The 26,650-nt window shown below is 46.1% G+C and overlaps 1 protein-coding gene across 1 annotated transcript; it reads right to left on the reverse strand.

The window, feature by feature from the left end:
• Positions 1–26,201, reverse strand: LOC149338835 (uncharacterized). Its single transcript, XM_089550816.1, has 3 exons — positions 26,193–26,201; positions 20,774–21,682; positions 1–33 (listed from the first exon to the last, which is right to left on the reverse strand). Exons 1-3 carry the CDS (start codon positions 26,199–26,201, stop codon positions 1–3), a joined length of 951 nt encoding a protein of 316 aa, XP_089406942.1.
• Between the last annotated feature and the right edge of the window lie 449 nt (positions 26,202–26,650).

A 26,650-nucleotide genomic window follows, 5' to 3' on the forward strand; every position in this document is an offset into this window, starting at 1 on the left:
TTACCGCGCCAGAGTCCTGGATACTTGTGAAACCTGCAATGATTGCAAACAAGCCAGCATTAGACGGAGCAGAGAGCAAATCTTCAACGGTGGAGAGTTAGTAAGACAGGATTACGTCAGGACTGCCCTGGCTTAAAGAAAACTTTTACACTAAAGAACCAAACGGACCCATCAGAAATGAGCGTAATGACAAACAGCTTGGGCGCGGGAAGAGGAAGAAAACGATTTTTAAACACATCGTTATCAAACGGAAGTACGAACATGGGTACTATGAATCTTCACTTTAAAACTAATGCCTTGAAAAATATCTGTTTGCTAAACTCGAAAGATGGGCTTGGTTGTTTTCACAAAAACGTCTTCATCTGCTTCGTTTCCATCAGCCTGCCAACGCTCGTTGGAGGGCAAAGGCCTCTCACATATCTCTCAAATTAAACAGTCCTGTGGCCGCTGCGGCCGCTGTATACCCACAGACTTTGATTTGATTTTTGATTTTGATTTATGTGTTTCCTTTCTGATACAGAAATAGGAGCAAGAGCAAAAAGGCGAAACGCCTGACGATGGCTCTTGCCCCGCATACAGTTTGGCACAAACAGTCATTTAACATAGATTTATGCCAAAAGTCCCACACCAAGATCTTCGGGGGAAATAAGAAAATGTCACAGCACTGAGGGGAAAAAAAGGTAAATAAATTATGCAACGAAAAAAAAACGCGTATGCAGCAACCAATACACCGTACATGCCAACCCAGAATAAGAAGCAAACGTTCACAATTCTGAGCATGGTTGTTGCAAGTTTAGCCACATTAGAGAAACATCATAATAGTGTTACGAGGAACACGAAGCTGGCAGTGGCGCGGGACGGAGCGCTCGCGCTAGGCCAGCGGCCATTAAAATCATCTCTTGTTCATGGTTCATCACGCCTCATTCTTCGGCTGGCCGCCACGTTACATTTGGTGTGAGGTGTTCGGGTCCCTTCATCGCCATCCTGGTCCCAGAGCTTCGGTGTCCTGCGCCTGCCGTGGACGTCGGCGTTGAGTACCTGGTCCGCGCCGCCCGGCCGTGCCCCAGCCCGCCGGACCTGAACCGACCTCGCCGCTCACCCCAGCCCCGTCCCCCGCCCGGACCACAAGACACGACGACCCAAGACCCCACCGACCCGAGACCCCACCGACCCGAGACCCCACCGACCCGAGACCCCACCGACCCAAGACCCAAGAGCCACACGTGAAGACAACGCCCCCCTGCCCTTGCCGTCCGGTGCGACCACGGACCTCGGCCGTCAGCTGCTGGCACCTTCCGGCCCGGATGCTTCGTGGACCGGGACTCATCCTTCACTCATCTCATCTACTGTGGCGGCCAGCACTTCATCACCTCACCACTTCTTTTCTGCAATGAACACCATCGCTGATTCACGCATCCCTTCGTCCACGTCTTCCTCAGTTTACGATCGGGACGATCGCTCGGGGGCCCCGGGGTAATGTTACGAGGAAGACGAAGCTGGCAGTGGCGCGGGACGGAGCGCTCGCGCTAGGCCAGTGGCCATTAAAATCATCTCTTCTTCATGGTTCATCATGCCTCATTCTTCGGCTGGTCGCCACGTTACAATAGCAACACACAACAGCAAGATTCAAAACGATAATGCACTCCCAGAAAATACAAACCAAGAGCAGAAACATGCCAAATTAAGTGAATTCCAAGTTATTTTCGAGCAGCAGAGCTTTGTGTGTTCTTAGAGACATTAGCACTGAGATCTGTTAATTCTTCTATTTTGTTAAGAAGGTTAGCTGTTTGATATTCAATACGTTGTCGTCCATAATTCGTCCTTACTTCGGGTGGCCGTATAGTTTCCCTGCGGAGTGTGTATGCAGGAGCTGCATTGGAGTTTTGTACTCTGTAAAGCTTTGCTTTCTTTATGTACTGAAGTAATTTGAAATAATAAACTTGATTGGCCTTTAACATTTTATATTTTAGGAAAAGCGGCCTAGTACGATAATCTCATCCGCTCACCTAGCTTTTTGCCGCCCACTCCTACGCTTGTTTCCTCTTGAGAGCCACTCCGTTGCCCTTAAGAACCATAGGTTATCTTGCATTTGCGTTACAGGCCTTCCCAAATCCATTTCTTCATGATTTCGACTAGGATGTCATTAACCTGCATTTGTTCCCTGAACCACTCTGCACTCTTCATGTCTCTTAAGATTACACTTATCATTTTTTTTCCATAGCCGGCAGCTTTCCCTTAACTTCAGCTGAAATTTTTTGTAGCCTCCACCTGTATCTGCATAGTTCAACTCTGTTACGATACAGGTGTTATATGCTTCCCTTTTGCGCGATATTGATAAACTGCCATTCGCGATATGAGAGAAGCTCCAAATGCACCCCACTCCAATCTTATTGACTTAGTTATTTCACTCCCCTGATCGGCATCTGTGGCCATTATTATTCGCAAGTACACGCATTCCCTTACCACTTCCAGCAGCTCGCTACCAACTGCAAACTGTTCTTGCCTGCCGAGATATATGAAAATTACTTTGGTTTTCTACATAAAACACATTCATCATGCCTTGCAGTTCGTCTCCTTGGTGAGTAACAGCAAGATACTCTTCATGAACACCTGTCCACCACTGTTCCAACTGAGGCCCCGGACCTCCTGGAAACAGGCGGTGAATATCTATATCGTTTCCGTCTGCCTGACACCCATCCTTATTGCAATTTTATTCTTAACGTTATGAAGGACTATGGCAGCCGTGCACTCGTTACAGATACCTTCAGGTATTTTTACATAAAGCTTTCCTACACCCCTATTGCCTGGTGCCTGCATGACTGCTGCGGTTTCGACTCAGTAGAATGCTTCCTCGTCATCTATGAAGGCTGCATATTCGGGTGGGTAATATTGTGCACATTTCTCCATCACTTGACTGGTAGTGTAAATGGGGCCTATGGTCGATTTGTCTTTACGACAGCCTGCCTTCTTATCTGATTCCTTGAAGTCTAACGTTCTCCGGACCCTATTAGTGCTTACCTTACCAAATACTTCATAAGCAACCGAAACTAAGTTGAGCATTCTGTAGTTTTTTAATGTTCTTTACGTCTCCTTTTTTTATGAATTAAGATGATATTAGCGTTCTTCCGAGCCTCTGGTACGCTCGAAGGTATAGACAGTGCATATGCAGGGCGGCTACTTCTATCAGTCTGCCCTGCGTCCTGCAACAGACCTCCTGTTACCTGACCTTGTCCAGCGGATTACTCCCTTTCTATTGCTCCTGAAGCTTTCTTCAGTCCTCTTCGTTGCTGGGGAGATATCCCAGTGCTCTGCGCTGCTGTTTCTCGCACATTTTGACTCGGCTACGGTGTAGATTTCTGCAGAATTATTCGTCTAATTTATTACCTGATTCCTACTGCAGACGACATTACCCTGTTTCTTTCCTAACGAATACATCTGATTTTACACCTCAGTGACGAGGATGTAAAATCTACATTTGATGTAAAAGCTACAACTTCACTGATGAGGAATTCCATGCGTAATTCTCCTCTCTCCGATAATCAATGATAGCGCAGTACGTGCCCAACCTTGAGCACTCTATGCGTCTCATCTGTACTCTTCTGAGCGCGAAGGTACTACTTTTGAAGGGAAATAACCAGGGGTGGCTTAAGAGTTTAAGCAAGAGTTGCAGTCATACGACACTTTACAGTGAGTGCTAAGGCAGAAAGTGATTACTCAGAAGAAAATATGGCCTCCTAATTGTTCCTAAAACAAACAAAAAAGGCCTCTGTGCACTGTGTTTAGGAAATGAAAATTGGTTCCCGTCAAGAAGTTTGACAAGAAACTACGGTTAGTTCTCAAACTGTGCACAAAGAAAAATCCCGCTCAGACGCTCTTTCACATCCTGAAAGCCCAGAACTACATTTTAATGAATCCGGCAAGGGGCACAAAAAGCTGGCTTCGCAACTGCCACTGCGCTGCCATCAGAAAACAAGGACCAAGTTCTTATTGCACTCGCTTTCAAGGAATTTGCCATGCCTGAAATGAGAATACCGCTAAAAAGTGGAGAAATTATGCTACCGAAAAAAAAGAGCTTATTGAAAAGGACAAAAACGCAGCTTTTTTTTTAATATAGGGGGCAATAAACCCAGTCTCGTCGTAAATGCGAGCCAGACACCATTGTTGCGACGGATCACTGAGATTGGAAGAGCTCTCCTTGTTCCATAGAGATGCGAGCGCGCCGCATAGAAAAGCAAATCTGACGCTGGCGCAACGCACTTCGAAGTTTATACTGAATATTTATCCAGTTCAAACGCCTAGAGGGCGCACAGTGGCAGAGCCGGTGGAAGACACTTGTGCAAGTCCCCTGAAGGGTAAGAAGCAAATCGCATTCTAATAACTGCCACGGGCAGCTACTTGAGCGTAGAGGTGTGCAGCAGTATCTACCGTATAAAATCGTGTAAGTACCGCATATCGCACTGCATAAGTAGCCTTCTTTTAAATAAGTATTGCGAACGATCCGGCTATAGTTACAGTCGGGTACAATCGGAGACTGGAGTGGAAGTCTGCCTTCGAAGAGGCCTCAAAGTGCTATACATCCGCCTGTAAAGCGAGGCCGAGGTATGAGGTGACGATCAAGGCGCAGCAGGCACTCATAACTGGTAGTAAAATAAAGTGATAGTGTGGGACGGAAGAAAGTAATTTTACGTTAATAGATGTCAATGCACCCATCGTCCTGAATAAAACCCCTGAACTCGAACACGTTATCGCGATGCATCAGCCGCACGTCATCCCAGCTACAGAAACGTCCTAGCGTCCCGAAATCGCCGGTAGTGAGATTATACCACCTACATATAGAATGATTTGGAAGAATCGTGCTTCATATGGTGTTGTTCTCGCGCTTCTTTTTCAAAAAGGAATTCATTTGATTCCCGTGAAAGATTGGCCCAACACAGAAACCATCTGGTGTAAGCTAAAACTTAGCGTTTCTTTCTGTGTCATTGCAGCTGTATATAGGCGCCCCAACAGACCTCTCTCGTTTCTTGTGCCGTTGCACGACTATATTTTAAGTATTATATCTGTCCATGCAACAATTTTAAATGCAGGTGATTTAAGTTTCCCACTTGTCGGTTAGGAGTCGGCTGACATGCAACTGATGCTAAGCCCTGCAACTGATGCTAAGATGCAACTGATGCTAAGCCCTGTGATGCGTTTTTGAAGTCGCTTTTAATAATGATCTCACGCAAATGGTTAGGCAAGCAACATGGACAGGAACGACTACAGAATCAATATTGGGCTTGCTTTTTATAATAAATAAAATAACCGAATATGATCTGTCTGTTCAGGAACGGCTTTCTGATCATAAGCTTGTCTCAGTTACCCTAAAACTGCTTAGACCACCAAAACAAGAAAAAAGCGGAACTGTTTTTGGTAAATATTTTTGAAGTGCTGAGGGTGAAAGCATCTTAGGTCATTCGGAAATATTTTTAGACTCAATTGATATGGATGACGATATCAGCAGATTATGGACCAAGTTCAAACACATTGTAAACTATTACCTGCAAAATTTTATTCAGCATCAAATTAAAACTGTCAGAAAGCAGAATCCTTATGATATTTACTTATCATATTTAATGCATCTCTAGAGCAACAATCATCATCTACTGATTGGCTGCCGGTAAGGATAGTAGCGATACCTAAATCTGGAAGCAAGCACATTCCTAATAACTACAGACCTAATTCTATCACTTGCATCTGTTCCTTGAAACTTGATCATGTCATGGCAAACTTATCCTGTTATCTTGGGGGCACCAAGCAGCTAATTCTCACTTAGCATAGTTTCAAATGGAGCTTATCTACTCTTACCCAAGTTGTAGAAACGCGGCACGACTTTATTTAGGTGTATTGGGGTTTAACGTCCCAAAGCGACTCAGGCTGTGAGGAACGCCGTAGTGAAGGGCTCTGGAAATTTCTACCACCTGATGTACTTTGACGTGCACTGACATCGCACGTCAAAGTACCTCAGGCGGGGAGGTCGCATGCTTCAGTGGGGAGGTCGTTCCAATCTCTTGCGGTCTGGGCGAAGAATGATTTACGTATGTAGTACGTAGCAAGCTGGCATTATCGAGCAGAATACTGTGCTACTTGTGCATTGACAGTTGCAAAAATGAAACAGAGCTTTTTTTGTAAATTCCGAAATCAGCATGGTACTCATGTACCAGCACTGCACATTTCTTGTCAAACTCTCAGAGACACCTTTAAAAGCGGAAAGTAGTTCGACGAGCACAACTCATGTTAACCGTGCTCGCCGAAAATTGCGTTTGCTTCATTTCGACGACTGGGCGTTGGTCGTGCATTCCATGGAAGAACAACGTCCTTCATGAATTAATTCACGCAAATGATCGCATGTTGCGTTTGTCAGCATGAACACGGCCGTGTCTTATCGGCAGGACTGGTTTCGGCTTCTAATTCATGGTTTTTTTGGCATATATACAAACGCAGCGCCAAGACATCACAAGAGCCGGCACTTAATGCGTACAAGCTAGTTTCTCATAGAAAATCTTGGGCTACGGCAAATTTCTCATGGCACGAGCCATAGCCTATGCACGAACATGGGGCGCGAAACCACACTAGCCGATTACACCAAAGAAACTTTTCCATTTTCTAAAATGGGAGCTTTTCTAGTGCACTTTTTTAAGCGCCAAGAATTTCTGTGAAAGAATATTTTCTCTTAAAAATGTCTCTTGAAAGCAAAAAAAAATTCCACGGTTAGCTATATTTGGCGGCATGAAAAGAAAGCCCTTTGTCGGCATGAGCAAACTCGGTGCTAATTTATGCATACCTGTATTTCCGCTCGTTTGTTGCTATGTACAGCAAGAACATTTTGCATTTTGTTACAGGACATATTGATTGTAAAACAACTTTTTTTTGTAACATATAATTTTCAAAATGCATATTCAGTCCTAGTTATGTGTTAGTGCCAAGCCAAGTACGATAGACTGTCCTCCCGGCGTTCTAACGTTGAATAGAGTTCCTTGTAAGAAACTCGCAGAGCCACTGGCGCTAAATTTCGCTCTAGGTTATATATGGAAACTTCATGAGCCCGGCAGTGGTGCCATGGCAAATTAGCCCGGTTGTGAAGCACTAATTGGTGCAGCAAAGACGGAGTACCCTGTGTCGAACTCTGGTAGGAAGCGGGCGGCGGGAGCCACAAACATGTAGTCGAGTCGAACATATCACTACTGCTTACGGGACGCAGTCCGCAAATGTGCTGTAAAACAAGAACTTCAGTTTCATGCGGTCATATTTTATAAACCCTAAAGCAATACTTGTAAGCCTCATAAATCAGGAACACAACTGCCGCACCGCCATGCAGGGTGTTAAGACCGCGGTGAATCATTTCGCGAAGCTGCTAGCGCTGATCTATAGTTGTCCTGTTCGATTAAGCGGCTGTAATTTTTTAACACTTTAAACGGTAAATAATTTTTCTATAAAACATACCAAAACCGTAAAAGTTTTCTCGGATTTTAGAAAAGAAATGACTGTTGTCAGGCTTACAACACGTGGCAAAAGGCGCAAAACGCGTCCATGGAAGGATGGAAGATAGGAGCTTCCACTTTGCACCCGGTGATGGCAGTTGCCGCCATGCTCGGCTTGTTTATATATTTCTTTAACGGTGTTTTGAATTGGTTTGTAAATGCGTCAGTTTTAAAACCCTATTTAATCTTATGCTGATAACCGTATGTCATCTCTATGTTTTTGGGCCACGAACCTTCCAATTGTTTTTTTGCTAACTTACACCACAGATTCCTTCACATGACAAATGTAACCGCCAAACCCTGTGGCCTCATGGAGAGTGGCTCTAGCTGCATCGGCATCCGAAAAGATGCTATTACATTCGAGTACTAATATTCATGTGTTTCTACAGATTTACAACACGCTGCATGTGTCTGATCTTCTAGTTTATATTTCTTTTTATATCTGTGTGTTCAAAGACATCCTGACCTAGCTTCAAAGAGCAGTGCAGAGTCTCTAGAATTTTCACAGAACGATTCCTTCCTGGTCTGTGTTTTGCAATTTCGATGTAGTTCAATAATAATCTAGCTTTTACTTTCTGGTGTTTCCCCTGCCGTTTCAAGCTCTTTACTGCTCCGTCCTTTTGTCGTGCATACTTAATGTTTAATTTCCTAGTACTCTTTGCCATTGTGAGTCAGTGCTCTTTCTCTGAAAGTATTTAAATACCTCAGCTGCCCACCCATTATCGTCCAATTTCCCCAGGCGTATTTCATAGAATATATTACTCTGGGCTTCTCATGCTTTGCACGATGCCCAGCCCAAATCCGCCTGCAGTTCCTCGTTTCTGGTTCTATGTTGGATATTAAGTGCTAATCTTTCAACAACTCTGCTATTTATTTCTAAACACGGCTGAATTTCTGTGCTTAGGCAGAAATCCGCATTGCGTAAAGTAAGATCTCGCAGCTATATTTTTTTCTAAATATGAAATAGTATTTCATATTTTGTTGTAACACTGCAATGGCCTTTGTTTCTTTATCCCGGCAACTCTTCGCTCTTTTGCCCTAAGAGACTGTTCATGCTTTTCCGTGTGTATGCGGCCTTCGTTTACCCATACCCCGAGATGATTGTATACAGCCACTTTGCGTATTTCAAGAAATTGTATTTTTTATTTATACTTACATACATACTTCTTTATTAACTCTCACAAGGTTACATCAGTAAGAGAGGAGAGAAGACGCAAGGCAAAAAACTGCGTTGGTGCAGCTTGAGAGCCATCCTGCGCCCTCTGCCGGCGGTATCGCCTGGCAGCTAATCACAACACCAGTGGAAGAGCGCACTCACAAGCACAAAAGAAAATACAGCCACTTATATAAACATAATGCAGCCTTTATAAGTCTGTCGTAGGTGTGAGCAAGAAGAGACAAAAAAGTTATTTCGAAAAGTACAAATGAATAAAAAACCGAAGAAAAAACTAAAAATGCCACTAACAAGTGATAGCCACCAAAAACTCTTCAATGGGCAGCGAGCGAACGTCTCCTGGCAGTGAATTCCGGACTTATATCAATATGTTTCGTCCACGACATGTCTTAAAAATTAAGACTTAGTTATATATATCCTGTTAAAATCCTGACCGTGAAAAGTTCACTCGGAAAGTAAAGGAGATGAGCGTATAGAAAAAGGCATGGAAACTGTTTTAGGGAAATTAATGTTCATTTGCCATTCCTTGCACCAGTTACAAAATTTAGCAAATGAGTCGTTAATCAATTCACCATCAAGTGGGGTGCTAATGCTAAGATACAGGACACAATCATTAGCGTAAAGACGACATTTTAAAGGACGCGCAACATGGCAGATCATTAACAGTAACAAGAAAAGAAGTGGGCTTAAGACAAGACCTTCTGGAATGCCGGAGGAAACACTAACCGGAAGGGGAGGTTGGAATAGATGAATTGAAGTGTACCGACCGAGAACGCTGGGTTAAGAAGCTGAATATCCAATCAACTAAGGAAGGGTTGCTTAGAACAGTCAAGTTTGTGAAGTATTTCTGGGTGTGGGATGGTGTCGAAAAGTTTGGAGAAGTCAACAAACATGCCGTCAACCTGTTCACCTAGGTCTAGTGGCTGAGAAATGTCACGCGCAAATTCTATTATTTGCGTAGTAGGGCTTAGTCCTCGACAGAAACCATGCACGCACCTAACCAGTTGTACCGTTGAAAAACTTCAGACCTCACTTAATCGCGCTAAAACTGAAACCTAGAGCGTCTCCTTCACATCTACGACTATTCGCTAGATTTTAGAAACTTTCTGGCTGTCTGGTAACAGTACAGTATCCTCCGCAAACATTTCATCGGAGAGCCTTTTCGGAACGACCATTCCGCCTAATCTGTTCGACAGATTGTAATCTTATTTAATTTCTTCTAGCCTTCTTTCCATATTTATCATGTAAATGATTAACAGCAGCGGTGATAGAGGACCACCTTTCCTTAATGCTTTGTGTACGTTCACTACTGTCGTACTTCTTTTGAGCGCCCGTCTCGGCTGCGGGAGGTGGGTGGTTCGAAACCCACCGCCGGGCACCCACCGGAACAAAAGGGTACAAGCGTCCCCCGGCTTGGCGCTCGGCTACCTTTAGGGGTGTACGTTTTGGAGAAGAAGGTTGACAGCCGTCGCCGTAGCTCAGACAAGAAAGAAAAAAAAGTCGCCGTAGCTAAGAGCTAGAGCACCGGACGCGTAATTCAGAGGTCGTGGGTTCGGATCCCGCCATCGGCATGTGGTTGTTTTTTCTTCTACTTTTCTAATCAATTAGCTTTAAGCGATAATATATTCAGTAATATTCTAAATTGATCAACAGCACAAAATAAATAAATAAATTTAAAAAAAAAATCCCCTGTGCCCCTTGGTTTCTGTGGCTGTTGGCTTCTGTCATATTTATAACGAGCCCCTCATTCCCCTTCCCTTGTTTGCTTGATTGCTTAGCGAGGGCCTCGGTTCTGGCAGCCTTGACGCCTTAGGAAGCATAAGAGGGTTCTCACGCAGCTTCCACCCTCTCCGTTCGATGACGTTCTACGTCACACCTGCGGTAACTCAGGACGTTCTACGTCCGCCGCTTATGAACGTGGGTGGCGCTGATGAACACTCTCAGGGTTAGGTTACTTGTAAACATAAATACCCCCGAAAGCAGAAGGTTTGACAGCCGTCGCCGTAGCTCAGAGGTAGAGCACCGGACGCGTAATTCGGAGGTCGTCGGTTCGGATCCCACCGGCGGCATGTGGTTGTTTTTTCTTCTACTTTTCTAATCAATTAGCTTTAAGCGATAATATATTCAGTAATATTCTAAATTGATCAACAGCACAAAGTAAATAAATACATTGAAAAAAATTCCCTGTGCCCCTTGGTTTCTGTGGCTGTTGGCTTCTGTCATATGGAGTTTCAAGTTTGTTATCTCGTTATATATCCTACAGAAAATGAATTACCTCATGACCGATAGCTTTAACTTTAGTACGCTCCACAAGAGCTCCTTGTTCACTTTTTTATATATACCGCTCACTTCCCGGACTCCTAAACACAGAGGTCTGTTTTGCGCCTTAGATATCTAAACGCATTACTTAAGCACGAACAAACTATCGTCTAAGCACGTACCCCTCCTCAACCAGTTCTTAAGTTCTCCGAGTGTCATATCACTTTCCACCGATGTCTACATTTTTTTTCACTGAATATAACGTATGTAACATATAACATAACAACATATAACAACATATAACGGCATATAACAAGTGTTGTCGTAATCGGTCTGATGGATTTCAAGCGCATCCTATCTCCTTTCACTTTATAATTGTAATTCGTTTAGCTTTGCTGGATTTTTTACTTGTAATGACTGTTTCCAACTTTTTTACCAGCGTTTCCTTGCTCCTGGGACCGAGTTCATTAATTATCTTGATTGGAATTTCGTCTTTTCTTTTGGACAGGCATTTAGAAATGTATGCTTCTGCCTTTTTCCAGTTAAGATTGGACAGTTCCAAGCTGCTTTTTATTGTGCTGTCCTGTGTTGCTCTGTTATTTGAGGGAATCACATATCGTCGCACCTAAATGATTCAGCTATAACTGATGTAACGAAGTTGGCAGCGTCTCAGGTCAGCATATATAGTTCCAGAATTCTGCTGGCCAGCCTTCACTTGCGTAGCAAAGTTGAGCAATCCAGCGTTAGGTCGACTGATTTATTGCACCCTGGATCAGAACCTGTACTTTCAGTTTCGTTTGTCGATCAGATTTTAATTTTTTGTCTGTTTCTTCTTGAGACAACTGCGCCATCTTTGCCTCTCCCTCGCGCCGTTGTTCGGTGGCCGCTTCAATTTTCTTATTCCAACAGTTTCGCAGCTTCCTCTTTCCTTTGCGGAGTTTGCCACTTTTACTTGTTTCATTTTCGTACTGATAAGTCGTTCTAACTGATTATAATCCAACGTTTTCCTGAGGCGTTTCTCTATTATTTCCTTAATTGCTACTGGTATTTGAGCTACTTGTTTGTCGTTTAATTTTTGCGCTCTCTGTTTGTCTTTGCTGCATTTCTCTTTTGATCAAAGCTCCCATCTTTAGACTAAGATACTTGCGATACTTTCCTAGACTGTACTCTCCCTCTTCGCCTATTTTCACTGTTGCGAGCTTTCTCGAAATGCCCTCCGAAATTAGGCAGTAGTCAAAGGTCGTCTGCCTGTTACGGAGTCCCCACGGGATTTGCTCCTCACATTTTGTTTCTCTATTTAAAAAAACTGTGTAGCGCGGCTCTCGGAACTTCCGCATTAACTTTTCGTTACAATTTGTGTGTCCATCTGTTTTCTCGATGTGGCCATTCATGCAACCCAACACAATTATAATTGCACCGTCTGCAAATTGTTTTATTTCGTCGTCGGGATATTGCCTAGATCCTTAATCACAAAGTCAACAAGGCAGGGAAAGTCTCCGTGTGCTTGCCTGAGCAACATGCAACGATCGTCTCAGAAATATATACTCTCGACGCACCAAGGGTAGCATACAGACGCAACAAAAAATTAGAGATCCCTGCGGCGATTCGCATTGGGAGGATGTGGAATCACTGACACCTCCTCGACACTCATCTCTCTCTGCATGTCTTTATCATTTTCTTTTTTGTTAATTATTTTCACTGCTTAATTAGCGTAATCATCTTATGCGTTAATTAAAGATCGATTTATTTACTGATTATTGCTTCTTTCATCTCAAACATTGTGATTTTCCAAATTTGGCGCCATGGTTGCTTTTTCGTCCCCTTACTATATCCCCGTCCAGCCTATTCAACCGTCCAATGGTTGTTGCTAATAATTAGTTAATTATTCTATGCCAATGAAACATTTTTGTTCGATCAGTTATGACTCATCAAATAGATTTTTATTTCAAACTTTATTTTCTCTTTTTTGCCTATTTTTCCACTATTTTTCGGCCACAGCTGTTTTCCTATCCACTCACTTTATCGTCGTCCGCGTTATTTCCACGTTTTTCGACACTTGTGGCTCTAATTAATTAAATAATCATCCTGTCGACATAATATTTTTGCGCAGCATCCTCACATCATCCTATTGATTACAACTACTCGTTTTATGCTACCTCTTCTGAGAACGTCACAACTGCTGCGGACACGTTTTGCCGACACGTTTTGGTCACACGACTCCGCCGACGTAGCCTAGAAATGCCTTCGCATTAAAACCTGACAGATATCCTAGTGCACTCAAGGCTCTATAACAAGCCCTGCCGACAATAAGCTCATGCGGTCGACCTAAATGAAAAACAAGGGTTAATAAAGCGACAGTGCTGTTTGAAACACGTCCACCACATCACCTTCGACAAAAAGACTAGTTCTAATAGAGCGCAGTGTAATGTTGCCTGCATGATTGAATGCTCCTTTTGTCAGAAACAATATATCGCAGAAACAGGGCAATCAATGAGCGCCATTCTAAATCGTCCTCGAGGTGACAATATCTCAGAGAAACTGGGCAGTAAATGAGCGCGAGACTAAATGGCCAACGAGCTGAGACAGAAAAGAACGTATAGAAGTCAGCGTCAGAACATTTTAGTCAGCGTGGCTGGAGCATCGATGAACTTAGTGTTCATTCGTCAGTCAGGCTTCATTTCTGCGAGGGACTGAAAATACAGAGAGCCATTCCTAACCCACAGGTTTAAAATTTCGCAACCAGCAGGGCTCGAAATATTCATAGGAAACTTAAAATCCCTCGCGCAAGTTTCGGCCCTGGCGTAATTCTTTCAAAAAGCCTTGCATATGGTCAGAGCATTTCACACACTACTTCATAACTGCGTTTTATCGTTTCTCTCGCGCTACCCCTCCGCCCAGAAAGGTCGTCCCCCCTCCCCACTCCTCCCCCCCCCCCCAATCTCCTTTTTTGCCATATTTACTTTCGACCTTAGTTCAATTTATGCTTCTACTTTTACCTAATGTCCTGAACCTCAGGATATCATTTCTCAGGGACTCTTGGCTTCCGCATTCCTTCCCCTTCCTTACCCGCTTTCTCTAAACTCTCCCCCATTTTCTATTTTTCCTTCTAGCTTTCTTTTTCTTCCCTCCCGATATTTCCTTCCATCATGCTCCTTAATTCCTTGATGTGAGTTTTTCAGATCAAAAGCCAAGCATGCCAAGCCCCTGTCGGGATGGTCACAGCCTTTCAAACCCAAGTTCACTGCCTCTCCACGCTTCTCAACTGCCGATTCCTTTCTGCATAGCTGGTCCTTCTTTTCTAAGTTTTGCAGGTTAATCCGGTTAATTCTCTTTAACAGTCATCAAGCCTACACATTGTTCACACTCCCCATCCTAACACCCCTCTTCACTCCCTCCTCCTCATCACCAGGCCTTCCTCCTCAGAATGGAGACCCTATTTAAACCCCGCCAATGATGAACTCTTTGCCCACATGAAGACAACTCATCTTGCGGGAACGTTCGCACTCTGAGGCCTTCCCCTCTCTGGTTCACTTTGTGATTATCAAGAATCATCTGGCCACCTTCTCTCTACCAATAAAAATATCCTTCTTTTCTTGCCTACATTCGTCCACCGTCCCTAAATAAACTACTCCTTGCCATGTCCTTTGGACATTGATCCTGTTACAAGACATGCTGTGTGCAAGTGAACTTTATTATTTGCCAATTTCTTCTTTGATGTTCGAGTATACCTACTCCTTCCCATTTCTCTGTTGTTCTGCTGTTGAATCCCTCCCGGAAGTAGCCAGCGGTAAACGGTACATCTCCTAGAACCTTGAGACGTGCCTCGCACAGAGCGTGCGCACCTATTTCATTGCCCTTTCACTGCTTCTCTATTGCAACCAAGGCAACTGCCGATCATAAATTGTCTTTCACAGTGGTAGAAACGCAACATCAGGCCGTACAAGTGTTACCCGCCATTGACGGTATTAGTGAAATCTCCCGTGACAAGTACAGCTTAACGCTAGTTAGTGCTAGAAGCATTAGAGGGGCCATGGCTAGAAAAAGACAGCAGTGGTGTTGAGGAAATGAGTACCGCAGTAATTACCTCATTTCTGGGTGGACAGCTGTACGGCGTCGTGCGGGAAGGGACAGAGATCGAAGTGAAACAAGAGGTGTTTAGTGGACGGCTGCGAAATAATTTCGGCCATCTGGAGATCTGTAGCATGCACAGACATTGCACAGCACACGGGCGCCTTTGGTGTTTCGCCTCCTTCAAGACGCAGCTGCGGGTTTGAACCTGAGCCCTCGGCCCAGATTTCAAGTAGTCCACGTTATTGAATTTTACGTTGCCGTTAATGCGACATTTGGAGCAATCCTTGAAACATAAATTCTTTAATTACCCTGGTTAACTTTCTTTATCTCATTATTGTGACGGATAAGTTGTGGTCCACTTAAATAACAAACTTCGAACTTTTAACATTCAGGCTCTACGGACTGCCTGCCTGATATTGTGCCACACTCAGTGATTGTACAGCTCTACCCTGCTAGACTCCGAATAGTTGGAGCCCCATAGCAACGATGACCGTTTTTGTGAACTCTCCAGTGAAGCGGCAACTGTACCTGCCTGTGAACTCGAATCGCTTCGTCATGAATGGTGCTTCGGACCTATAACTGCACAGAATAAACCTATAGTTCTATCACAGCAGTTTCTTGACAAATTCATTAGTACAGATGATTGTCACCTGAGGTTTTTCAAGGTGCGCAGTGGACACTTCTCAAAAATACAGATCAGGCTATTACTCTATACTAAAAAATGGCGACACAGATTCGACTGGTGTGGAAGAACTATGCCTAATTTCAAGAAATCAAATACTTAATAAACTGTCCGAGTAACCACAGAAAAACGTGAGAGTTCATTCTAGGCTGTGACCTGTGTTCAGCTAAGTGAAGTAAAAAAACGTAATAGTTGTTGCAAAGCAGCAATAGATGCCATATTAGGTACCGTAATAAAAATGCTATTAGAAAAAGGCATTTCATTTGTACCACAGTATATTTTACCCTCCCATGCAAAACCTTTTCCTCCAATAGTGCTGCAATTTATATGTCCCCAAACTTTTGAAAAGTTTCCTTCCAGTGCCTCCAAATGACGGAAATAAAAGGGTGCAGCTGAACAATCTTAAGGCTAACGTACCAGTTAATATCACGGGGACGCAATTATGGCTTAAGATTTATGAGGCTTAACGTCCCAAATCGGCATGAGTTACAGGGTACGCCGTCGTGGAGTGCTCCGGATAATTTTGGCCGCCTGGAGTTCTTTAACATCCACTTCCACTGCCCACTTAATGGGAGCGTTGTGTTTCGCCTCTAACAAAGTTTCGCCGCCAAGCCTCCAGTGGCGCACCTGTGTCCTCGGGATCGGCAGTCGACCGTCTTAACAATAGCGCCGCCGCGGCAGGGAGCGCCATAATTATGCATTCCTCATTTAAATATATTTTTGCAAGGTATGCTGGTGACGTGAGCATAGTTTGCAATACTATGGCTAAAATGCAACGCAAATCTTTCATGTTGATGGCAAGTTCATGTGCACTGTTTTAGTAAAGCTCAAGTTTACAGACGGTATGCAGTGAACGCATGCACCGTACAAACGTTTTCTTTTTACGCCATACATATTTGAGGTAATTGTTTGCGCAAAAGCAATTTCACAGGCGTTAATAAATTGGCCACCCCGTTTTTGTACTTTCTGCTGGCCTTTCAAGGAGAGCTAAGGTTGGAACTCAAATTCGAGACAGTGAAGAAACTATTGGTCAAATTTTTTTGAATCCCCCAAGGTGGAGTAGATTTGTAATAAGGGAGTAATTACTCATTGACATCCACCCAAGCACAGCCATATGGCTACAAAGGAAACCTGTAGAGCTTTCTCAGATACTTCGCAGAGGCTTCTTTAACTGCTTACTTTCTGAGAAAGCTGTATAGCTTTTTTTGTAGCCGTATGGCTGTAAATTGGTGGACGCCAATGTGTAATTACTCGCTTATTGAAAAAACTATTGATGAGAACCTGGTAATGGCGGTATCGAAAGTGGCCTAGCTTCCTGAAACAGCGTACATCAACGTGATATGTATCTGGGGCCAAAAATTGCAAAGCATGCTCCGATTTCCACGCTGATTAAAGCTCTTACACAATGCGTGCTGGAGAACTTTCAAGAAAGATACGTTTAACGCAGGCCCTACATAATTTAAGCACTAATTTTGCGCTTGAATTTCTTTAGAGGCGAAATTCTAGAGGCCCGTGTAATGTGCGATGTCAGTGCACGTTAAAGAACCCCAGGCGGACGAAATTTCCGGAGCCCTCCACTACGGCGCATCTCATAGCCTTAGTCGCTTTGGGACGTTAAACGCCATAAACCAAACCAAACCAAACCAATTTTGCCTTGAACTTCTCATTCAAGATTCTCCCGAAAAACACATTACAACGTTGTCAGATCCCATAACTTATAGTCGCCAGTTTCTATAGACAGATTTTGTTGGCGTGGGGCGAAGAGAGATTCATATTTTTGGCCATGAGCTTTGTGAATTTGTGGGGTTCAGTCAAAATACATGACTGGAAAACGTACTGGTGATGTGTTTGTCACTTTATTTCATGATGAACTTCACATATCCTGCTGTGCGCTGGCAGCTCCTCGGCTGCACCCAAGGAGTTCTGAAGCGGACGAGCAGCGCTGCGATCATGTGGATGCATAATTCACCTGCCCTATTAGCTGCACATTTTCGTCATAATGGTAAGCGGATTTTGTTCTGCAGATTAGGAAGCAGCACTTTACGTCTATACACGCTCAAAAGGCGGTTTTCCCCCGGGAATTAAGTGCACTCATAGTAGAAAGCTATGCGATAAACAGAATATTTTTTTCTTGGAGCCTTAAAAGGGCCACATGAATTTTACCTGACGGCATATTGTCACCGATGGGTTCTTAATCAAAAAGGCTAGGCACAGGCCGCAAACAGAGAAGCAGAGTCCCAGCACCGAGAGCACGCGAGTCCCTCACTTCTTCTTCCTCTAGGCGCCGCCCGGAGACACCTGGCGGCATTATTCCCCCTCCGCCAAAAAAAGTAAGCAAAAACGTGGGCGCACTTTGAGCGAACGGGAGGAAGTAAGTGAACAAACGGTCACGTACCGCTCAAGAGCTGCAGCACAAATAAAAAGAAAACGCGGAAGAGGCGACGCCCGTTACTGCGTAAAGTACGGCTTCATGCGCAGTACGTGCACGACCACGGGCTGAGGTCGACGGCGCGAGCTCGGCAAAGTGCCATCGTGGAGGACCTCATACGTCACATCCGTGATGCGGCGCTGCACTGTGTACGGTGCAAAGTAGCGGCTCAGGAGCTTCTCCGACAGTCCTGGGCGACGTACTGGGGTCCATACCCACACTTTGCCGTCGGGGTGGTACTCTACGTGTCGGTGTCGTTGATAGTAGCGTTGTGCATCCGTGACCTGCTGCCGTCGGATGTGCATACGGGCCAGTTGCCGGGCTTCTTCTGCGTGCTGGGTAAACTCCTCGGCGTCTGACGTGAATGCTTGGTCACCAGGGGTGCACGAAAGCATGGCGTCGAGCATTGTTTGCACCTCACGCCCGTAGACGAGGCGAAACGGCGTAAACCGAGTCGTTTCCTGATTCGCCGTGTTATAGGCAAACGTCACGTATGGGAGGATCTCGTCCCATGTCCAGTGCTGTACGTCGACGTACATTGCGAGCATGCCCGCTAAGGTATTGTTGAGGCGCTCCGTGAGCCCGTTTGACTGCGGGTGGTATGCAGTAGTTTTGCGATGGGTCGTGTGACTCAGCTGGAACACCTCTGCAGGAGCTGCGCTGTAAACGCAGTGCCCACGGAGGACGAGGCGCCGTGTCGTAAAACGATGTGGTGCATTAAGAAATGCGCGATTTCAGAGGATGTACTGCGCGGCACCGCCTTGGTTTCCGCATAGCGCGTCTAATAATCAGTCGCCACTATGATCCACTTATTGCCAGAAGACGATACAGGGAACGGGCCCAGGAGATCAGTGCCGACTTGGTTAAAAGGTGCGTGAGGTGGATCAATTGGATGGAGCAAACCTGCTGGCTTTAGCGGCGGCGACTTCCGACGCTGGCACTCACGGCAACCTCTGACGTAGCGGTGGATGGTCTGCAAGTTTAGGCCAATAATAGGCCTGACGCACTCGAGCGAGCGTGCGTGCAAATCCCAAGTGGCCAGAGGTGGACTCATCATGACACGCGGAAAGGATGTCGTCGCAGAGGTCTGATAGCACGACTAGGAGGTAGGTCCGGTCACCGTTTCTTGAGTTTTTCTTGTAGAGTACGCCATTGCGAATGAAAAAGGAGGACAAGTGGCGGGAAAAGGGTGGAGGTACGTTGGAAGCATGGCCCTCGAGGTGATCCATGACAGACCGCAGGTCAGCGTCAGCACGCTGCCTTGCCACCAAGTCAGAACTGCTGATCACGCCTAGGAAATGATTGCCATCCTCTGTGCTGTCATCAGATTGCTCGACGGGTGCGCGCGAGAGTGTATCGGCATCTTCTTGTTTACGTCCGGACTTATAGACAATTGTATAATCAAATTCCTGAAGGCGAAGGCTCCTACGCGCTAGCCGGCCTGATGGGTCCCGGAGATTGGTCAGCCAGCACAAGGAATGGAGGTCTGTGACAACTTCGAAATGGCGACCGTAGATATAAGGCCGAAATTTCATCGTGGCCCAGATGACAGTGAGGCAGTCCTTTTCTGAGGTAGAGTAGTTGATTTCGGTGCGCGAGAGTGTGCGACTCGCATACGCAATCACACGTTCCACACCTTCTTGATGTCGAACGAGGACGGCACCAAGCCCAATATTGCTACCGTCGGTGTGTATCTCGGTAGCAGCCTCCTCATCAAAGTGAGCAAGCACAGGGGTAGTGTGCAGCCGTCGTCGCAGCTCTGTGAAAGCAGCCTGTTACGCGGCAGTCCAGACGAACAGTGTATCTTCACGCGTTAAACGGGTCAGTGGTTCAGCGATGTTGGAGAAGTCTGCGATGAAACGGCGGTAGTAGGCGGACAAACTCAAGAAGCGTTTGAGCGCTTTCTTTGTAGCAGGACACGGAAAGTCGGCTACAGTGGCAGTTTTCTCAGGATCGGGTCTTACACCGTCGGCGCTCACAACATGGCCGAGAAACTTGAGCTCTTTGTAGCCAAAGTGGCACTTCTCGGGTTTAAGGGTCAAGTCGGCCGATCGCAGGGCATCCAGTACGGTCCGAAGGCGTTCAAGGTGTTGATCGAAGGTTTCTGAAAACACCACCACGTCATCTAAGTAAACTAGAGAGGTTTGCCATTTGAGGCCAGCCAAGACGGTGTCCATCATGCGCTGAAACGTCGCCGGCGCTGAGCAAAGGCCGAAGGGCAACACCTTAAATTCTTATAGGCCGTCGGGTGTGATGAATGCAGTTTTTTCGCGGTCTCGTTCATCAACCTCAATCTGCCAATATCCGCTCTTTAGGTCCATCGACGAAAAATACTCGGCGTGGCGAAGTCTGTCGAGTGAGTCGTCGATGCGAGGCAGCGGGTAGACGTCCTTTTTCGTTACGGCGTTCAGCTTACGGTAATCAACGCAAAAGCGCAATGTCCCATCCTTCTTCTTTACCAGAGCAACAGGTGATGACCACGGGCTCTTAGAAGGCTGAATAATGCCGTCTGTAAGCATCTCGTTTACCTGCGTTTGGATGACGTCGCGTTCCTTCGGGTAAATGCGGTACGGCTGATGTCGTATGGGGCGAGCATCATCGGAAGTGATGATTCGATGCTTCGTGACCGCCGTCTGCCGCACTTTCGAGGAGGATGCGAAGCAGGTTTTGTATTGGAGCAGGAGGGCACGTAGGTCGCGCTGTTGAGTCGCCGAGAGCCCGGAGATAATATCGATGCGATCCAGGGACGTGTCCGGATGTACCATGGCCTCGGACGCAAAGCACTCAGTAACATTGGCCAATTGGTCAGCCCACGGAATGGTAGTAGCTCGGAATAGGCGACGTGGTTCGTTCGCAAAATTAGTAATTAGGAGCTTCGACCGACGGTTATGGATGTAGACAAGGCTTCGGGCCGAGCAAATGCCGTGTGTCAACAGCAGCGACAGGTTGCCCTCGGCGACAGCAGGTCCATCAGGTAGCCCATCATCGCATTCGACGCTTGCAAGAACACTGGCGCGCGGCGGGATCAAAACAGTCTCAGTAGAAATACGAAGGGCGGAGCTGCGTTGGCGAATGCCGGAGGCGTCGTCGGCTTTCGCTGTAGAAAACGTAACCGTTCTGTTCCGCAGGTCGATAATGGCACAATTCTCATGGAGAAAATCTATGCCCAAAATCAGGTCACGAGAACAGTTGTGGAGCACCAGGCAGCTAACTATGAACATTAAGTCGGTGATCTGGACCCTAGCCGTGCACTGTCCAAGCGGAGTGATGATATGGCCCCCTGCCGTCCGGATCTGCACGCAAGAGCAGGAAGTCATAACTTTCTTCAGAAGCGCTGCCAATTTGCCGCTAATAATTGAAAACTCAGTTCCTGTGTCCACCAAAGCGCTAATGCTGTGACCGTCGAGAAGCACGGGTATGTCGAGTGAGAATCGCTCCTTTAGTTTACCTGCTGTCGTCGACGTCGACAAAGCTCTATCATCGGAGGTCGGCGTCGTCAGGGGGTACTTACAGCATCGATATCCAGCGACCACGCCCCCGGAGGTCGCTGTCTTCAGTTTTCCCGGCGAAGACTGGGCGAGCGGTCCGCTGTCGCTCGCAAAACGTTCTGCGGATTTGGTGAAAATGATGACCAGGGAGGGGACGGTGATCGGGACTGACGGCGCGCCATGGACCACATAGGTTGCTGCGTCACGTACTCTTCAATCGCAGGGGGCCGTTGACCGGTCTTGGCGCATCGGAGGAAAAACCCTGCAGGCCAAGTTCACGATATGGACACCGGCGGAACAGGTCACCGGGCTGCCCACAATGTAAACACAAACGTCGTCGATCAGGGCCACGCCAGACGTCCGCTCTGCGCAGGGATCATCGGTCGCTCAAGATGTGCTGCACTGGCTGCACAGAGGGTAGCGGGACGTCGTGATGGGCTTGAACAAACGCCGTTGCACTTGGGGCAGGGCGTGGTAAAGTGTCAGCATACGTTGAGCGGCAGTAGTCCGTCTGGATAGGCTTGTAAATGGCGCTGGATTCGGAGCACGGCGTCGCAGACCTTCAGCGTACGTCGGGCGGTAGTAATCTCTCTGTACTGGCTGTGTTTCGCCGTGTAGTAACTGAGGCCTGATAGCCTGCTGCACCTCGTCGCGGATAACGCCCATAAGGGAGCTGGCTGTGGGCTGCGACGTACCACAGTCCTTCTGCAGCTCCTCACGGACGACAGTGCGGATCATGTCACGGAGGAAGTCGGTATTGGTGTTGAACACCGGGAGAGACTCCGTAACAGAAGCAGCAAGGACTGGCCGGTCGTACGCGGTGAAACGCTGCCGGAGGACCTTCTCCATCGTGGCAGCCTCTGCTAGAAACTCGGCAACAGTGCTTGGGGGCTGCTCACGAGGCCGGCGAAAAGCTCTTCTTTAACACAACGCATTAGGTGGCGCAGCTTTTTGGCTTCCGACATGGCTGGGTCAGCCCGTCGGAAGAGACCCGTCATGTCTTCGACGTACATGGTAACCGTTTCGTTGGGCATCTGTATGCGGGATTGCAGGGCGCGTTCAGCTCGCTCCCGACGATCAGCGCTGACGTACGCGGCGAGGAATTGACGTCGGAACTAATGCCATGACAAAAGAGCGTCCTCACGGTTTTCGTACCACGTACTAGCACCATCCTCCAAGCTGAAGAAAACGTTCCTCAGTTTGGCGGCCTCATCCCACTGGTTAAATGCGGCGACACGTTCAAACTGGAGGAGCCAATCTTCCACGTCCTCCAGCTGAGTCCCGTGAGAGGATTTTGGTAGCCGTGGGTTGTGGTGGGTGTAGTACGCGGCGCCTTGCATGCCTGGTTGACGGGCTGGCGCCGAGGTAGTGTCAAATGGCCTGAGCTCAGGAGGCAGCCAGCCAGGTGTCGAGGTAGTCTCCAACAGCCCATGCTCAGGGGACAGTCCTAGATTGCCGCGACTGACCCGATGCACTGGCGTGTCGACAGGGAGAAGTCTGGGGTCCTCGGTGTTAGGAGGGATGTGCGACGTATTCCAGGGCGATGTACCCAGCGCACTCCACCACAAATGTCACAGATGGGTCCTTAATCAAAAAGGCTAGGCACAGGCCGCAAACAGATAAGCAAATTCATTATTACAGCGCAACGACGGCACACAACAAGAAGGGGGGACACAACAGCGCTGCCGTCGTGTGCCGTCGTTGCGCTGTAATAATGAATCTAGGTAACCAACTCGCCTAAAATGTTGTATTAGAGAAGCAAGAGTCCGAGCTCCGAGAGCACGCGAGTCCCTCACTTCTTCGTACTCTAGGCGCCGCCCGGGGACACATGGCGGCAATATTTTGCCAGTAGCGAACATTATGTAAAGCTCCTCAGAAACACAGGGCAGGAAATAGTGCAATAGACTTTCACTTTTTTAGCGTCGATTGCCACTAACAGCTTGTCGGGTTCTCGCTTCCCAGCCTTCATGTCATTGCTGACAGAGTGGCAGCAGTTGCCTTCCTTGCATACATTGACGGTAGCCGTAATAAAAGGTTGGAATTGCCTTGTGAACATTAAGAAACAACGTGGCTAAATAAGCACATAAAAGTCATAAAATTCGCGCTTTCTAAGCGTGACCGTTTTAAGTATGTAATGCCTAATAACCGTGGGCAAACATCACAGCCACGATACGAGTTCAAAAAATCCAGAAATTCACGATTGCTAAGCGAGTACTTTCTCATAGTGTAGGTTTAGTGCTTCCATTATCAAACGAAAGTGATGAGGAAGAGGCAAACAAACGCATTCTGATCATTAGAATGCTTCATACGCCGCACCCTTTACGGAAAGCAAGGTATATACTAGTTTTTAACGCCACTGACAATGAAGCACTCGCGTTGAAAGGATGCGTGATAAGAGAGTTTTTGTGCAGACAAGAAACGCCTCTGCAAGAAAATTTGGATAGTGTCTAGAGGAAGTACGCTGCTTTTCTAAGCGCGTCTAAATAAAAAGCCGCGCCTCTTGATCGCCAAACATGTGCCCTTATAGCACCTATGGGAAAATAGCGAAATTTGCGCATTGATTTTTTGATAAAACAAGGTGACTTATTCAGCTATAGAATGCTGGATGCCTTGCGTTCTACCTTCCTCTACCGTGCAAATCCTGCTGGAATACAAATCATCCAGATGTAACGTTTTTGTTTCTCCTAAACTGAATGCCACATCTAAACAATTCGTTACTGCTGCGGTACAAAAGGTATTGAGAATGATTGCGAGTTGCTTATTTAATGCATAAGTTAAAGAGCCTCTAATTTCCTGCAATGGCAGTCCTCTCATAGAAATGGAGAATTATAAAAGAAATAGGCAAGCATTAACAGTGCGGTTATTTGGAGCTTCAGAAGCTGCACATCTCACGCATTTCAGCGCAATAATCCTCTGCTCTCTCTTTTCTTTTACAGCGGGTCCTCCTTGTCTTTGACAAATGAGCTCTCGAAAACAATGCTCTTCTTAATCAACTGGCGATTTTACCTAATATTGAGCGGACTGTACAAAACTGCTGAATACGTGCTGCATTCTAGCAGAAACATAAACCTCGAAGAAATTCGCGTTCAGGACTAGATCAACCCAAAGCCAATGTTACTCTAAGACCAGCAGCAGGAACGTGTCGCTTTACTGTGCACCTCTTCACCACTGCTCCAGTTTCTTTCAACCCCGGCAGAATCTGTGGCTACTCTGGCTCGCATTTTCCTCGGGGATGCTGGTCAATCTTCCGAGTAATGCAGCGTTTTAAGACGCCGCTTTAGAGGCTCAGCGTTCCAGTGTGCTCAACGAAGCGCTTTGAAAAGGGCAGGAAATCCGTGAAGTTTTTTTTTGTCTTGCGGCTTAATTTGTGTAAATGTTTTCTGGTGGTGCTCCGCAGAACGCAGTTTATGATGGCCAAACATGAGTTCATTTTCACAGACTAAGCTCAAGAAGGCAAGCTTGAATTCTTTCTGCATTGTCAGTACGCCCGCGACAAGCATGCATGTCTCTGATACATTTTTTTTTCGATTCCTCATCAAAACCTTGGTCATTCAACGTTTGCTGGTAGTCATTCATAGTCTTCTAGGAAGTGATTTATGTGCATTTTGTCTAAGAATATTTGGTAAATTTTCCAGCACCAGCGCAATTGTTTAAATGACTCCGCGTTTAAGTACCACTAATTTCTTGGAGGTGGTTTCAAAATCAGAGCGCCATTTGTAGAGAGAAATAAAGCGGATAATCATGTAACTCTACTGGCCATTTTTTAAAGATACAAGTTCTTTTACTAGGGTAATGCACCTTGTCTTGGAAAATACCGAAATGCTAGATTAGGCCGCCACTATTCTGACGCTCTTCAATTCACTGCGTGCAGCAATAACGCAACAGCAAAGTCATTCTTGCAACTGAAAAATGTATTTCCGCTGTCAGTGCAGAAATCAGAAAACACTCAATTTTATAGTAATGAACTTTCAATTTTAATATATAAAGTCTGCAACAAGAAGAGGTGATATAATTCTACACGTTTCTGCTTTCCATTCTCTTAAAACGTTCAGTGACAGGCCGCGCGTAACCATTCATGTGAAACATTTATACATTCTGTGCAATTTTTTGGCACTCCCGTGCTCAATAAAGAAGTAGTGTCGCACAAACTAAAATTTTCGTTTGGTTCTCTTCACAGCCAACGTTAAAAATCACTATCTTTTATGAGTTTCATCGTGAGCTTTCGTTATGCATATTCAAGAGGTTTTACGCCAAATATAGCCGGCAAATATAGTCGCCATCCATGAGTAGCAGTTATTATTTGCTTTTTTTCTGTTTAACGCAACGCAGCTTCATTTCATACGGCGCCTTGTTTGCCTAATGAGAGTATTTCGGCGCTCTCCATGTATTTTAATATGGAAGCTGAACTTGCGGTCCTACCCAGGCGCCCCTCTTAGGGTTTCGTCTTCCCACGCTCGTCTAGAGTCGCAAACCCGCGAAGCACTGGAGTGGGACGAAGCTACCAGCGCGCTGAGGGCGTCATTAACCCGCATTAGGGACCTCATCAGCGAAGACCCGCAGACCGTAGACTTACCCATTTCATGGCACATCCTGCGTAGCCTGCAATCTTCTGCGAAGTTATTAAAACCTACTCGACATTATATTCTGCATTACTTCTTTCTTGCGCGCAGAGCTACTAACTCGTATCTTTATTTATCAGCGATACCTGCATTGTGTAAGTGCTCACGAATTTATTCCTTGCTCATCGTAATGCGCAAACTAGCAGCTTCCGTAGTAAGTTGAAGTAAAAAATAGCAAAGCCACCACATCACTCTCATGTAATCACATGCCGCCCAAAGATGTTTATTCATATATAGGCGCGTTATGTGGACGCAGGAATGCACCCGCGAAAATATTCAGCGGAGGATGAGATTGACAAAAAAAAAACTGCGCAAAGACGACGGGACAAGAAGAGGCACAAAAACTCACAAACAAGATGAGACTTTGGGAAATGATGCTCATCAGCTTACGCCGTGGCGGTGGCTCAGTGGT

The sequence above is a fragment of the Amblyomma mixtum genome, chromosome 6 (assembly GCF_055824585.1).
Source record: "Amblyomma mixtum isolate Tamu chromosome 6, ASM5582458v1, whole genome shotgun sequence".
Taxonomy (NCBI): Eukaryota; Metazoa; Arthropoda; class Arachnida; order Ixodida; family Ixodidae; genus Amblyomma; species Amblyomma mixtum.

Bases quoted from the DNA above. Each gene is read 5' to 3' on its own strand.
- LOC149338835 (XM_089550816.1), bottom strand. The intron at 34-20,773 runs GTGCGGCAGACG...CAATCATTGCAG, and splicing joins GCTTCGCATCCTCCTCGAAA to GTTTCACAAGTATCCAGGAC.